General features: G+C 39.6%; 1 protein-coding gene across 2 annotated transcripts in view; it reads right to left on the bottom strand.

The window, feature by feature from the left end:
* Window positions 1-15,835, bottom strand: part of TNPO1 (transportin 1) — a 40,246-nt gene that overhangs the window by 23,463 nt on the left and 948 nt on the right. For both annotated transcript variants that reach the window (XM_033164400.1, XM_033164401.1), the window contains exons 3-8: window positions 12,125-12,200; window positions 9,683-9,832; window positions 6,902-7,008; window positions 3,497-3,630; window positions 2,519-2,600; window positions 1,625-1,747 (exon numbers count right to left, since the gene is read on the bottom strand). In XM_033164400.1, the coding sequence (XP_033020291.1) occupies window positions 1,625-1,747; window positions 2,519-2,600; window positions 3,497-3,630; window positions 6,902-7,008; window positions 9,683-9,832; window positions 12,125-12,200 (672 nt within the window). The remainder of the gene's footprint in view (window positions 1-1,624; window positions 1,748-2,518; window positions 2,601-3,496; window positions 3,631-6,901; window positions 7,009-9,682; window positions 9,833-12,124; window positions 12,201-15,835) is intronic.

Raw genomic sequence — 15,835 nt, forward strand, 5'->3', positions numbered from 1 at the left:
GGTAGTGTGTGTGTGTGCGTGCGTGACAGAGAGTGCTCCCCTAAATTATTCCACTTCCCATAGATTTGCATGTTTCCTGCATTATCATTTAAACCAGTAAACACTGTAGATGTAGATTAGTGTTAATTTGAAAATATGTAGTACCACAGGATTGTTTTACAAACTGTTTTGCTTGGCAGTCACCAAGTGTGACATTTCCAAGTCTGAGAAAGTGCATTCTTGACTTGGGACTGGACACATGTATGAGAAAGACATAAGTAAACCCTTAAGGGGCATTAAAATGAATAACGAAATAACTTTCTTCATGCCACTCCCAGGTCCAAAAAAAGGTATTCCTATGATTTTAGGAATGTTTGCTAATCACTGCAAACTTATGGATATAGAGAGCAGTTCATAATGAGATTTCTACATGTGATCCTATACACTGCAAAGATCACACTGAGAAAATATCCAGGCATCTGCATGTAAGAACCAGCACTAGCTCTAATGCCCTGCTAAGGATATGGATGGAAGATTAAGGGTGGCTAACTCATGGCCCTCCAGATGTTGCTAGATTCCAGCTTGCATCAACTCCAGCTGATGTCCAATGTCCAACAGTCAGAGATGATGCTGTGCTGGCAAGGGAATTTTGTAACACCTTGCAGATCACAGTTGAGTCATTCTGAATCAGGAAATTCACAAAATGTGTTTAGGTATCCACACTTCACACAGAATTTGACAAATGGAGAAACAGCTCACAAACAAAAAACAGAACATTTAGAACAATCCTCAACTGTGTATTTGATTTGCAATGGGCAGCCAATACATATTTAATCTAGTGCAAAAACCCTCAAGGCTAGATTACTGCAATGCACTATACATAGGACTGCCTCTGAAGGTGGTTCAGAAACGTCAGCTAGTGCAGAATTCAGAGGCCAGGTTGCTCACCAGAGCAAGACGGTTTGAGCATATTACACCGATCCTGGTCCGACTGCACTGGCTACCAATTAGTTTCCAGGCCCAATTCAAAGTGCTGGTTTTGACCTATAACGCCTTAAATGGCTCAGGACTGCAATACATCAAGGACTGCCTATTTCCATATGAACCTACCCAGACCCTGAGATCATCTTCTTAGGCCCTTCTTCATGTGTCTCCTCAAGAGGTTTGGAGGGTGGCAACACGAGAACGAGCCTTCTCTGCAGTGGCTCCCCGTTTGTGGAATGCTCTCCCCAGGGAAGTTCACCTGGCACCTTCGTTATACACCTTTAGGCACCAGGCAAACCAGACTTTTGGTTGATTTGATTGACATCCTATGCCCTTTTAAAATGTGGGGTTTTTTTTGGAGGGGGGTTGTTGGGTTGTTTTTATTTTATGTATTTTATGGTTTTATATTTTAATTATTTCTGTGAACCACCCTGAGACCTCTGGGTGTAGGGTGGTATACAAATTAAATTAAAAAAACCCACATATGCAGAAAAATCACTCAGTGAATTTAAGTAGTATGGCTTTCTTTTTACATTTGACACACACATATGTCTGAACATATGTGAATCTTACCCATTTACTTCTCCTCTCTCTCCTCCTACACACAAAAAAACTTCTATCGTGTATTCATTTGTGTTTAATCAAAATACAAAAAAGTTACCTCAACAATACTAATCATGTGAGGAAGTAAGCGGTCCATTCGAACTTCCAGTAGCATCACTAGAGCCCGACACACATTTTTACGTACTTCAGGCTCCTCATCGCCCGCCAACGCAAACAGATTCTGTTGAAGGGGGAAAGGTATTGTGAATAGGAGCAAACTAAATGGTTTACAGCATCTATGAGGTTTAAAATATGTCGATTCATTTTTAGTAATCCCCTTATTTGGAAGGAAAGAAGTAGACCTAAATATTAACTTTTTAGAATTATTATTTTGCCTTACTATGAGATTTACTTCAGAGCTCCAGCAGTTTTTTTTACTGTGTAAAAAAGCATCTGTCAACTGAAATAGACATTTTTACCAGATTAGCTCATATCGGCTGGTCGGGGGAAAACACTTATGAAACAATTGTTATAGTGGGAATTCTACCAGCTTTGATATCTGCAGGGACCATTTTAAAGTTTCCATTTAATTACTACTTTAGCTCTTCACAAGGAAGGATCTACAGTTTGTGGCTACCCCAAAATTGTAGCCATCAGCCCTCCTCCTCACCAGGTAAGCCCACTGACCTTTCCCAAGGGAAGGCAATGTGGGAAGCATACCAGGTTGTGCGCAGCTACCTGACAGTGTGGCCTGCCAGGCTAAAATGGTTCCCCACCCCTGCTGTATATATATCTGTAATACAGAACTTGAAAGCAGCTATTGTTCAGAGTTCTAGGCTCTGCAATGGTTTCACACATAATAAACTTTACGACTTCACACATTTCATTCTTACCCTGCTTTCATGGTGTGGGAGACCTGCATGTTTGTGTTCAATTTCCATAGTTTAATTAAAATTTTATCAACAATTTTAAAGGATCACTCAGAAAAGATAAGAAACTTTGTGTCACCTACCTCAATAAATCCATCAATGTGCAACATAAGGGCCTGAGTCCTACTGATGATAAACTGATTGACACATGCAACTGCATGGGACCTACAAAATGTAATTTTTTTCTTTTAAAAATAAAATAAAAAAGTACATTCACCACTTCTAAGACTCAAAACAGATTTGAAACTAATGTGTGAAAGAAACAACCAGCTTTTAAAAAATAGTACAATGGCTATAGCATGTGTGTATAGCAACTATTAGCAACCAGAAAGCACTCAGGAACGGCAAAAACATTCTACACCAGTTACAACCAACTGTAATCTCCAAAGCATGCCCAAATTTTAAGTGAGCCCAAGGATTTACAAGTTACAAAACATGAACACTGCAGCTGGGATCCAAAGAGGTCTGCATGCAAGTCAAGACATTTTTGGACTGCCTCCGCAAAGTCAAGGCTCTTTCCAAATTTCATACAAACATTAAGATTCAAGTGTGGTTAATTGAGTAGTTTGGGAACACTAAGATGTGGGGCAGGGGAGAGAGTGAGTTTACATCCAGGAGACAACTGGAGGTGTTTCCGTTAGTATCCAGTAAAAATACACCTAATTTGCCTTAATGACAAAAGTTTGTTGACTGGTTTCCCACCTGTACTTGCTAATCGCCTGCGTCACAGCAACTGCCTTGGGCAAAAAGAACTGACTCTTCTGGCTGACAATAGTTTCCCTTCCTAGAGGCCAGGTAAATAGCTGTTTACAATGGTGCTAAGCTCCAGTGAAGTGAACCATGCTTTCATGAAACGATGTTGAGGAACTTCGGCAAATGCAAAGCATTTGTTCAAGGTCTCAGAAACTGGAAGAGTATCAGTCAGACTAGATAAACAATTTTTTTTGGCCTGAAATGGCATTCAAGTTAGCCATGTTTAAAATACCTTCCCATAAAATCTTGCTAACTGAAGTATTTGAAAAATGTGCGTGTGTATACAAACATGCAAGGCCATCTCTTACCTTATCTTTGGACTGCTATGCTTGAAGAACTGTAAAAACTTAGGGATCATGATATTGAGAGGGCGATCTAATGCATCACTATCTAAGATTTCAGCAGAATCTTCACAAATCTTTTGAAGAGCTCCAAATGCACCCTGCCAAATAAACACATGTTTTGGTGATTGTTTGAAAATTCTATATGGACACCTTATTATTTTAGAAATCCTTACTCCCTTATCTTAGTACACTCCTATTTAAAAAATAACACCTGGTAACAATTTCTAGATTAAAAATGCAAGCAAAAGAAAATCCTGCTGGAACCAGTTAGGCCTGACTGGGATCCTGTAACCATTTGCTGTGGAAGCAAAAGATAGATTTGACTCCAAGGATGAAGTGGGAAGGTCTCCGCATGTTAGCCTCCGAAGTAGATGAAGTGGAAAGCACCCAGCATCTGGGCATCAAAAAGCAGAGGAAGTTCCTGTTTTTCCTAATTGAAGGAGAGCAATCAGATTACTGTGATCACTCCAAATAGCAGACCGTGACCTTGAAAGACTGTTGTCATCCAGAAGGCAGACCGATAGAGCACTGCAAGACTACAATTCCTCCTTCTCACCTGTGGCTAAAGGCATTAGAGCTTAAACTAGATTGAAATAACTAAACCAACATCAACAGTTCAAACACTAAAAATCTAGGGCAGGAAAGAGCAGCCCCATAATCTCAGAGTCTTCAAGGGTAGGTCAGACTGCCCTAGTTTCATTTGGAACAATTTGTTGGTAACAAAATTCCTTCTCTCCTCCTAAGGAAAGTAGGACAATCTGAAACTGAGGTATACAGTAGCAATGGGTGTGAGACAACCACCAAGAAGGAGATACACAAACCATTCTTGCGAAGATATAGACCCAAGTCCAGATGATAGTTCTGCAAGTGTCTTTAGCTTGGCCCAGAAGATTCTGTCACTGGTCACTGGTTTAGCATCAGAGCTAAACAGGATTGGCTTAGAAGCAACTATGACAAGCAAGTAAGAGCAGATACAATCCATTTTATCTCAAGTGCTAACTCAACTGTCCCCATCCTGGTGCCCTCATGTCCTGCTTGTGGGCTTCCCATTCTCTGGCTGGTCACTGTTTGAAACTAGATAGGCCTTTTATCTCACCCGGCATGGCTCTTCTTGCATAAATCCAGACAAGTATTCATCAAATCTGCATTGTCTGGAGTTCCAATTCCTTTTTAGGCAAATCCTTAAGGATGCACTTATAATCACAGTGCTGTTATGAATATCTGCTTTGCATATTGCTGAAGGCTGTTTAGCCTGGTCATTCCATCTTGAATGGAAATGTTCTTCGTGCGTATCATCACAATATCTTGGTCCTTGATTCTGTCCTAGAACTGAGATATGATGTGTTTGATGATTTCCAGCATCTTCTGGCAGTAGGCTCCAGCTGAATAAGCTGCATTAGTCAGGATAAGGGCCCTGAAGGAAGCTGTCCGAGGATAGCCACCAACCAAGACTACCCTCAACAGCATAAGGAAAAGTAAAGAGCCAATGCCTCCTCTTCACTATGAAACACAGAATGTTACACAGGAATCGCAGAAGAACCTCTGACAGAGGTCTGATATGGAAGCATGCCTAGCTGACTACCTTCTGGTAAGATGTGAACATAAAATCAGCATCCAGGTGCTCCTGCTTGGTAAATAGTAAATTAAGTGCCCAATCTTCTGTCTGGGGAGATAAAGACCCAGTCCCAGGTAGGGTCCATGGTGCAAGCAGTATAGCCTCCAAGGAAATTGCAAACCAATCTTGTCACTGTTTATCATAATGTTGTGCTTCTCAAGGCAAAGGATCTCAGTAAGATTTCACTGAAATACGGAGTGATTCTTGGGTGCAAATTATTCCTGGGTGCAGAGATCCTGAAAAAGCTTGCAGAGCAGACATCAGTTTAATACTGTATGTCAAACCCAATATTGCCAAAGCCAGTTTTTATATGAAATCCTCAGGAAGTGGCAACTGCTCAGCCAGACAGGCAGACGCAGAAAGGTTGTCGAAGGTAGACTGAGATGACAAATTTGCTTTTTAAAATTGCTGCCACGTTGGAGCAGATTATCCATTGAAAATTTTAATGATGCTTCTAAGATGACTACAGCATAATAAAATCACACCTACAGACCTCTATGCCACCTTTTTCAACTGAGGAAATCAACAGTCTATTCCCCATTGTAGAAACTGAGGGAAGATTAGGTGCTGCTTAAAGCATTGTAACCCCATGGGGGGAGGGGTGACTACAATATTTAGTTCACAGTGCTTCTGGCCCACCCACGCAGATGGAACAGCACACTCCTTCCTTGCAGAAAACTGTAGAACTACTGAAAACAAAGTGGGGGAAGGGAATCAGTAAGACAAGCGGAATCGAAGGAAGTCCTTCCTTCAGCTCCTGAATAAAGTAATTGTATTTAAAAGAGAAACAACTAACTAGGAATTCTTTCAATGAGATCTCTAAATAATCTATCTTCTGCCATTAAGACAGTTGGCTTGCAAAAACAGGAGCTCCTCCTTCTGGAGGATGACACCAGTGAAAGAAAATTCTTTGCTGCCAAAGCAGAAGTGATCTCAGTTTACAGAATGTCCTACTACCACTAGAGAAATGAATCCGTATTATTCACCATTATGATGTGTTATAATGGAAGAGATCTAAGTAAAAAGACCACTTTTTAAATCAAAGTCCAATTAATTCATGTTTTAGCTCTATTCAATATTTTATTTTGCAGCACCACATAATTTTTTGCTTTCTTATTACTGTCTATTCATCCTGATAATTTAAACACTGCAACTAGCAGTTTCACTAATCCAATAAAAATACTTATTTAAAAACATTTACTATGTTAAAATATTAAGGTACCACCAATTTAACAGAATTTTTATTTTAAATATCAAGAAATGTAGCCCTGAGTTTTGGCACCCAAGCATCCTGCCTAAAGTCTTCCCAGATCTCCTAATACGCAAGATTGAATAAATGCAAAAATCTGCATGAACAAGTCTTTCTTAGCCTGTTCTCTTGGATGTCTCCAATACCAAACAGGAATTCTTTTTTTGTAGGATTACATTGACATGTGAAAGAACATTTGCACACTAGAGTATCAGGCAGCAAAAAAATTGGACCTTATTGAGTGTCTATTATACAATAATTACCCCAATATTTCACTCTACTTTCACTGAGAATTATGCTATTTTCTTATGAGTAACAGATCAACACTAATGTGCTTGGGTGAGCAGGATCATTTAAATCGCTTTTTGGAAGATTAAAGGTAAAAATAGATTCCTACACAGTTCAGCAGTAATTATGGTTAGATTACAATGCAGTCTGAATGCAATTTAAAATTTGGTTATCTTCTACCAAATGCAAATGTAGTACTAGATGGAAAAAGTCATACCTCACAGGTATTGTAGTCTTCAGAATCCAGCAGGCTACAAAGCTTTGGTAAGAGGTCAGGCCAATTCTGTAATTCTCCTTTTGAGGCAATGGTTGTAATCAGGATACCTTGTATTTGTTGGAAAAAGAATAAAGTTAACCAACCCATTTAATATTCTGTTGTTAAGCATACAAGTGTTAACAAATAAATTATATCAGAAACAGGAGCAGTCTTCCTCTTTAGAATATTAAACAGAAAGATGGCTTGATCTTTCAGTCTGTGAACAGAATTAATTTGATAAGTGAAGAAAATCCTTTGCAATCAAATCCATAGTTTTTCTAAAGCTACAGAAATGTTAAGTGATGAAATCAACATTCCAAGCAACACTGTTTAACACTAGGCAGATAGATGACCACTGCTGGTCATTACTACAGGGGATGAGGGACTCTAGCAGGCAGTCGTATAGCTACATATGCAGCTTTACAATTGCGTATTTACAGGGCAGTAATGCTTATACTACTCTAGCTGCAGGCAGCCATTTATGGCAGCATTGGGAACACTTGGGGACCACACTTGTTCACCTAAAGTAAACATGTGAGTACCAAGTCATAATAGTGCAGAAAGATCAGTAATTTTGCTTTACAAAACTAACACCAATCTTAACACTGACCACACTCAAACTGATTGCTGGATTTGCCTTGTAACAAACCATTTATTAGGTTTAGATTATGGAACTACTATCCCCCTTAGGCAGAGTTGCTAAGTCATTGCTCTTTGGAACAATTACCAGTCAGCTCTGAAATATCTCTGAAATACCTTCAAAGCACAGAAACAAGCCAATCATTTCTGACTGAAGACATTTAGCTACACCGTAAAGCTATAAAAATATTCAATTCTAATGAGTGGCAGAGGGAAATAAGAGAACTATCAGTAAATAACCAGTACAAGCAAAACAGATTACACTAAACTTTTCTAGCGGTAAAGACTTAAAACAGGCTGGGAACCTTAGTTCTTAATAAATGCCAGAACTCAGGATCAACCTCCAATGTTGTGGCTCAAACCTAATGTTGAAACCCTGCGCACATTTACAAGGGAGCAGGGAACTTAAAATCCTTGTGATCCAGCTCCAAGATATTCAATGTACTGAATGGCTACATCACAAGTAGTGGTCAAGAGGATAGACCTACTAATATAAATAGCTTCTCTTAAACCATTTGCGGAACACTGATTCATATAATCCTTCTTTAAATATTGTAGCTTATAGAATCAGCTAAGAAAACACTTCCACTTGCAAAATGTGGTTGTGCCAAAGGAAACGTGCTCCTCTCCGACTTCACAGAAGAAAATATGACCTGTATTTGCATTCTGTAAGTAAAAATCCCACCTTGATAATCATACTCTACACATTTTCCTTAAAATGTTACAGTTCAAAAGCATGGAAATGGTTATTTATCAACATGGATTGGAGGTGTGGAGGAGACTGAACTATGGAGAATTCAGCTGTGTCCAGCAAAAAGCCATTTAAATGTTTCAGAAGTTAGCCAACCATATATTCACAGAATGTAATCGATTTTAAAGTAATTGCTTCCTTGAAGTGCAAGGAGAAAGCTTTAATCCATCCTCCTTTCCACATGTCAAAACAATGTCACCATACTCCACACTCCGATGACTATTTTCTGGGTAGCAGTGAGTTTGTGTGTTTCCAGAAATGGGGAATCAGCCACTGTTTCTCCTCTTCCCAGTAGGCCTTTGTGCAACCTGATAACTGCACAGCACCTAAGAGTTTCATTTGGATCCCTGCTACCTCCTCCCACATTCTGTCTGAAGACTCTTACCAGGTGTGGACTCATTCATTTTTCACCCCCTTCCTCCTGCTAATCTGATGAGGAGTTCTTCAGAACCTTGCCCACCATTTTGTGATTATTTTGGTTAGCCCAACAGAAGGTATTGCCCTAAAAAAAATTTTAATGAGCCAACACAGCTACCTTTACTTTGTGTGTGACTTTTCATTGTAAAGACTTGTAGACAGCAACTACTTTCTTCTTCCCTACACTAACATATAACACACTGCTGATTGTCACTAATGTATATATAGTAATGTATATATAGTAAAGTCTTATTTATTTAATTTGTATACTGTCCTTCATCCGAAGATGTCAGGGCAGTTCACAGTCAGCTGAAGTTTAAAACCCATTTCAATTTTTAGTCACAAAGATGAAACATTACTTTAACACACATCTTGACCAGAAGCATAGTAACTGGTCAAAACAAAACAAAATAAAAAAAATCCTTCCAGTAGCACCTTAGAGACCAACTAAGTTTGTTCTTGGTATGAGCTTCACGAAAGCTCATACAAAGAACAAACTTAGTTGGTCTCTAAGGTGCCACTGGCAGGATTTTTTTATTTTTTTATTTTGTTTTGACTATGGCAGACCATCACGGCTACCTACCTGTAACTGGTCAAAACAAAAACATCTAAAGGAAAAAACTTGGAAACCAATGATATATTAAACTGATTTATGTCAAAATGTCTCACTACAGGTAATATAGACTACAATATTCCAATATTGATAAAAATATTGAAGCACAGTACACTATCCAATCCAATCCCATCAGATTAGATTGGTACACTAGCATATTTGGACCTCTCAATTATTGGGGGGGGGGGGGAACCCAAACAAACACATGTTAAGAAACCCTCTAAAACAGGTCGCCCAGAAGCTTTCAAGTCATTTAGCATAGCATGCAAATAGCTGCCACCAAGAACTGGCCTACAAATACTTTTAAATACCTGCAACTCACCTACAGTGGCTCTGATTAATGGGGAGGAGTCTCCAATATTGTTTAAGCACTCGCTTTTAATGAAATCAGTTACTCCATTAGGAAAATTGTGAAAGTGAGCTTTCACATTATTCTTCAAGATGAGACCACTCAACGACCGTGTAGGTTCATCTAAAATGAAGTGTTTTAAAGAGGAATTTAAATATTTTAGTAAAATAATACATACTCTACAGAAGCTTTAAACACTGCTAATATTTCATATGGCAAAAAAATGCATCAGGGACACATTAAAATTAGCTGTTAAAAAAACCCAAGAACTTGATTGTACTGTATGAGTCAAGCACTCCTTTACCTAGAAACAGGACATACCAGTCATTTTGCAGCAGGGCTCACAATATCAAGTATAAAATTTAAATTGTTTTATACTTCATGGCTGTCACTAAGGAATAAGGCCTATGATAGTAGAGTAATATCTTGAGAAAAACCTCACTTTGTCCAGAATTTATTTATCCTTTGCTTTGTAGTGGGAAGCCACCTGCCCAGAATAATGTACATGGGGACGTTCCCATGGCCTGCATCAAAATTTAAGGAAAAAGAAATCCTAGAAAGTCTTATCATGTGAATAAGTCTCTTTCTTAACTATTGTATGGCAATGCCATACTTTTACCTCCAATAAATAAAAAACGTACAAGGCAGATGAGGGTTTTATATACACTAAAACCCATCTGAAAAGAAAACAAATCTTTCCATAAGAATAGTTTCACATTAAGGTACAATCAAGGAATAGAAAGCATAATACCTGAAGGAGCGTCTCCACCCCCATCGTTCTGCCCGGACATTGAGGTCCAGTGCTGAGGGCCTTCTGGCGGTTCCCTCACTACGAGAAGCCAAGTTACAGGGAACCAGGCAGAGGGCCTTCTCGGTAGTGGGACCCGCCCTGTGGAACACCCTCCCACCAGATGTCAAAGAGGAAACCAACTACCAGACTTTTAGGAGACATCTGAAAACAGCCCTGTTTAGGGAAGCTTTTAATGTTTAATAGAGTATTGTATTTTGACATTCTGTTGGAAGCCGCCCAGAGTGGCTGGGGAAACCCAGCCAGCTGGGCGGGGTATAAATAAATTATTATTACTGTATTAATAATAATACAATTTAGACCCTATTGATGTATTTTTACTAAAAACCTTTTCATATACAAATTTCATTTTTATCTTTTAGTCAAATACTCAAACAAATGTCAAAGAAGAATCTGTCTTAACTGCATTTTGGAAAGTTTTGACACAGGATGTCTTAATTGCTTCTTTGTCCCCTCCTGCATGATTTGGTGAGCCAGGCTAGATACCGACATTCTAAGAATGAACCCTGTTGCTTTTTTAGTTAAACAGAATTTCAAGTGTGTTAATAATATAGACTTCTGTTGGAAAACATTCCATGATTTGAACACCCAAACTAAGGCTGCAGTCCTGCATACACTTACCCAATAATAAATTTAATAGAACTTAATGTGTCTTTAGTTCTAAGCAGGCCATGAGTAGGATTCCACTGTTACAGGAAATAAAATAGCCAAGCACAAAACCCGAACTACAGGTACACTCCCTGCATAAAGACCAAATCCTACTGTCACACAAACCAGTGCTTTTTTATTATCCAAATGCCACATTTAGTAAGAATCCGGGGCTTGAATAATTTAGCAGGAAATACATGGTTATGGATCCAAACACTGGTCTTTAGAAGACTTTAGCAGGGAGCCATGCATCAAAAGCAGGATTAGAAAAGAATGTTTTATTTTTAAAATATGGATGCATTGTTATGGAGCCACTGTTAATGTATAGGGAGCTAGATTACTAAAGGGGGCATAAAATATCTAAACAATTGGCAGAACTGACTTGCACACAGGAACAACAACAGTAGCTCAAAATAAATGAAGACAAGTAAAAGTGCATAATTTTGTACACTTCTTTAAGCAGAGGTTCTCTGCTTCTCCTCTCCAGAGTCAAAATCTCCGTACTATTTAGCATCACCATAATTTTATAAAGGGGGGGGGGGCTTGACCTAGGACAACTTTTGCTTTTCTGTAAGATATTGTAGCCATGTAACACTATTACTGGTTTCATTGACATGAACACATCTGGGTTTTTTTAATGAGAATCTTGGAAAGCTCCACCATTACCTGTTATTCACAAACCTAACTTAAACAGATGTGCTTGAAAGCAAATTCCATTTTTTTCAAAACAACTGATGTTGGGACCACAGCGTAAGGAACATTTGATTATAATCAAGTCTACAGACTATATTTATGTATGCACTGAATTCCTACGGTGCCTTTCATCACACACAGCAAACACAGGATGATTGTAATCTACAAAATTGCAAGTAAAAAGCCCCCAAACATGAAAAGCGCCTGCGTATTTTTTCTAAGTTTTGTGAGTGCTTATTAAAAATGGTATAGAGCTAGTGACTCACCTTCAGATTTTAGCTTCGTAAGAACAAATATCAGGTAGTTGTTGAAGTCTGGATACTGATTGAGCTGTTCCAGTTTCTACAGTAGGGCATTCTGTTAAGGACCATTTCTTGTGCATTGTTTGCAAGTTCTCAATACATTTAAACAAACAGCTGAAGCTACTGACAAAGTGTAATCTAACTACTGACAAAGTGTAATCAGGACTGCAAACACAGCAAGGTACTTCAGTACAAATCTGGAGGTCTTGTTATTTGCGATTTAACTGGCTGTCAATAACGAGGAACATTTGCCACCAACAACCACAATAGAAAAAACTAGAAATGTAACGCAGTACCATGTGGAAGGCATGCATAGCTATGTCTCCCTTCTGCTGTTAAGAGCCTCCCATACAACGCTGTTTCCTAGCTCTCTGTTGGATGCAAATGCAATGCAGATCATTCCTCTTCCCTGCTTAGTAGGGGTTAGCATATACCATGGGTAGGCAAACTAAGGCTTGGGGGCCGGATCCGGCCCAATCACCTTCTAAATCCGGCTCACGGATGGTCCGGGAATCAGCGTGTTTTTACATAAGTAGAATGTATGCTTTTATTTAAAATTCATCTCTGGGTTATTTCTGGGGCGTGGGAATTCGTTCATTTATTATTATTTTTCAAAATATAGTCCGGCCGCCCACAAGGTCTGAGGGACAGTGGACTGGCCCCCTGCTGAAAAAGTTTGCTGACCCCTGGCATATACAGAAACCATTCCTCCCCATCACTTTCCTTAGGCCTTGTCAAATCCAAAGCAAATGGCAGCAAATTTGTGTCTCTGCTGGGCTCAACCCATGAGACTAAAGCAATGAAACACAACTGTCATCAGTTCCAAGCCATGGCAATGGTCAGGGGTGATGTGAATTATAGTCCGTAACATCTGGTGGGTACCACACTGGCAGAAACCCAGTGCTAACTTTCACAATTCACCTAGATTTTTGCTGTCATTTAAAGTTAAGTTACTCGCAGACTGACTACTGCGAGAATCAACTGATGCAAAGGGACTCATTTCAAGATTAACTGAGCATACCTGTTTACACTATGCATGCTTATACATCCTATAGCTTAATCCCATGCACACCTATTCAAAAACAAGTCCCACTGGGTCCAATGGAATCTTCTTGAGAGTGATAGGATTGCAGCCTTAGGCTGCAATGAAAGCTACTCACACTATCAGTCACACTAGCTTTGAAAGATTTCAACCAATGTCTAGGATTGCAATCTAAATCTGAAACAATGTGAAGAATTCAGACATTTTAGAAATAAATAAAACTTTGATAGGTATTCTAGTAAAATGCTGTTGCAGACAGTAAAGATACAATTTGTAAGCCCATCCATGGAGCAGACCCCATTGAATTAAATTTAATTGAAGGCATGTATACAATAGCATTGTAAGTATTTTAAATAAATATTCATATGTACACATGTAGACATATGGTTGTTATAGTTCCTCTTACTAACAATGTCAGAAAGATGTGCAAGCCATAAAAAACAGTGTGGTGTCGCTACAGGAGTGTTTTCTGTTCTCTTCTATTGAGTTTGATTGCTCCCAAGTTATTTTCCAGTGTTCTTGTCACTTTCAGAGATGTTGAAGAAAGCCAATGAATCTATTTTAGCAAAATTAGTCTAGCATTCTAGGCAATGCAATGTACCCAATTACTTTTCCCTATTACAAAACATCAACTGAGCATACTGCATGTTGATGTATCAAAATCAAGATGGTAGAAAGTGGTCAAACACATACCTATTTCAAGAATGTATGTTTTAAAAAGGTGCAGCTTCACCATCTATCAGCAGCTGTGATATCATACTTCTAACCAGAAACGAACCAACCCAGCAATCCGAGTGGGCACAAAACAATAGTAGGAAGACTGTGAACCGCCTTGAGACCTGCGGGTATAGGGTAGTATGCAAATTTAATGAATATCAAGATTAAGAGTGTACAGTTGTACCTCGTGTTGCATTTGCTGCAGGTTGCAAACGGCGCAGGTTACCAACGCGGCAAACCTGAAAGTGTTTACTTCTGGGTTTCGCCCCTCGCACATGCGCAGAAGCACTCCGCACGGTCTGTGCATGCACATAAGCGTTCTACGCAGGTCGCACATGCGCAGAAGCACGATATCGCCACTCAGGTTGCGCATTTTTCGGGGTGCGAACGGCGCCCTGGAACAGATCATGTCCGCAACCCGAGGTACCACTGTACATTACTTCTGAATATGGGCTGTTAGCTAAGCCCTCCCTACACCCAATTAACAATCAAAGAGGTAGGAGGGACATATCAAATATTCCAGCCACTGAGCAATGCTTTGAAAACAATATCTGCTTCTCCCTACTATCTATATAAAAGCATTATTATTTTTGTAATTTGTAATTAAGGTTCCTTACAAATAATGGTTAAGGTGCTGCAAGGACTCCAAAATTCCTTATGTTCCCACTGCTATGTAAGCATAAGAACTTCAGCAGAAAAGCCTAGGCAGTTGTCAAGTAAGGATCAAGTTTCTCACTGATCCTTTTGCAAGTTGCAGGCCATGACATTCATGTCAGAAAAGTAGTAATTCCGTCCCATCTAGTCAGCCAAAAAGCAGGCCAGTGGCATAATGGGCCAGTGCGTCTGGCAGTTAACCAGAAGGCTGGTGGTTTGAGCCCACCCAGGGATGGTTGTGGACAGGATTCCTGCGCTGCAAGGGTGGACTAGATGACCCTCAGGTGCCTTCCAACTCTACAATTCTATGATTTTCTACTCATAGGGAAATCTACCACCTTTGTTGCACCCATGAAATGTTGTGACACTTTTCTGCAATTAGGTTCCGAATTAGTTTGTTATCCCTGACAAAAGCCTATCCAGAGGGAGTGCAGATGGGAAAACGAAATAAGGCAATCTACTGTGACCCAGCATAGGCTCATAAAATTGTAGAGTTGTGAGCTAAAGTCACCCATCATGACTACTTTTTGTAAAAAATGATGTATTTTTTACATTTCTCACATCCATTTACTACACCATGCTCAGTGATATTTCATTGTAAAGTACTCTGGAAATCTGAATTTAATGGGGATAAAATACACATTTGTAAACTGAAAATCTGAACAAACCATACCTATCAACCACCAGTTGTTCAACCATTTCATTTTAGTAGCACTGTGCCTTGCCGTACATTTTATGTTTGATTAGCTTCATGGTTTTTACTTAGATTCAGCCCAGATCTCTAGTCCAAGGGGAAACAAACACAGTAACTTTGGACCCTAATGCTATAAACATACATCCACAAGCTCTGTCTTAACCATACCAATGCACATGTAAGAACTACATGCTTTAGGGGGCGGGGGAGAACCAACCGAGAAACCTTTGATTTCATTCAGCCTTTAGCAGAAGTATGAGTGGCTCCTATACACCGACATTCAACAGCAAGCCCATCCATCAGCTCTCTACCGAGTCCACAACGGACAATGGGTCTTCACAATGCAACAAAAGGAAAACTGGGAACTAACGGTTTGCAGCCTATTTCCCCACTTCTGAAGGTGACCCTTACCCTCTTCGTCTGCAACAGCGACCTGCCGTTCTTTCTATCTGTTAAACGAAATGCCAACAAAGCCAGTTGCCTCACCGGGCGCTATCATTCACATCTGCGCCGGGGTGGCCCGACACGACTCCGTGCCCTGGGGGTACAAAGGACCGCTTCCACACGT

The sequence above is a fragment of the Lacerta agilis genome, chromosome 11 (assembly GCF_009819535.1).
Source record: "Lacerta agilis isolate rLacAgi1 chromosome 11, rLacAgi1.pri, whole genome shotgun sequence".
In the NCBI taxonomy this organism is placed as follows: domain Eukaryota; kingdom Metazoa; phylum Chordata; class Lepidosauria; order Squamata; family Lacertidae; genus Lacerta; species Lacerta agilis.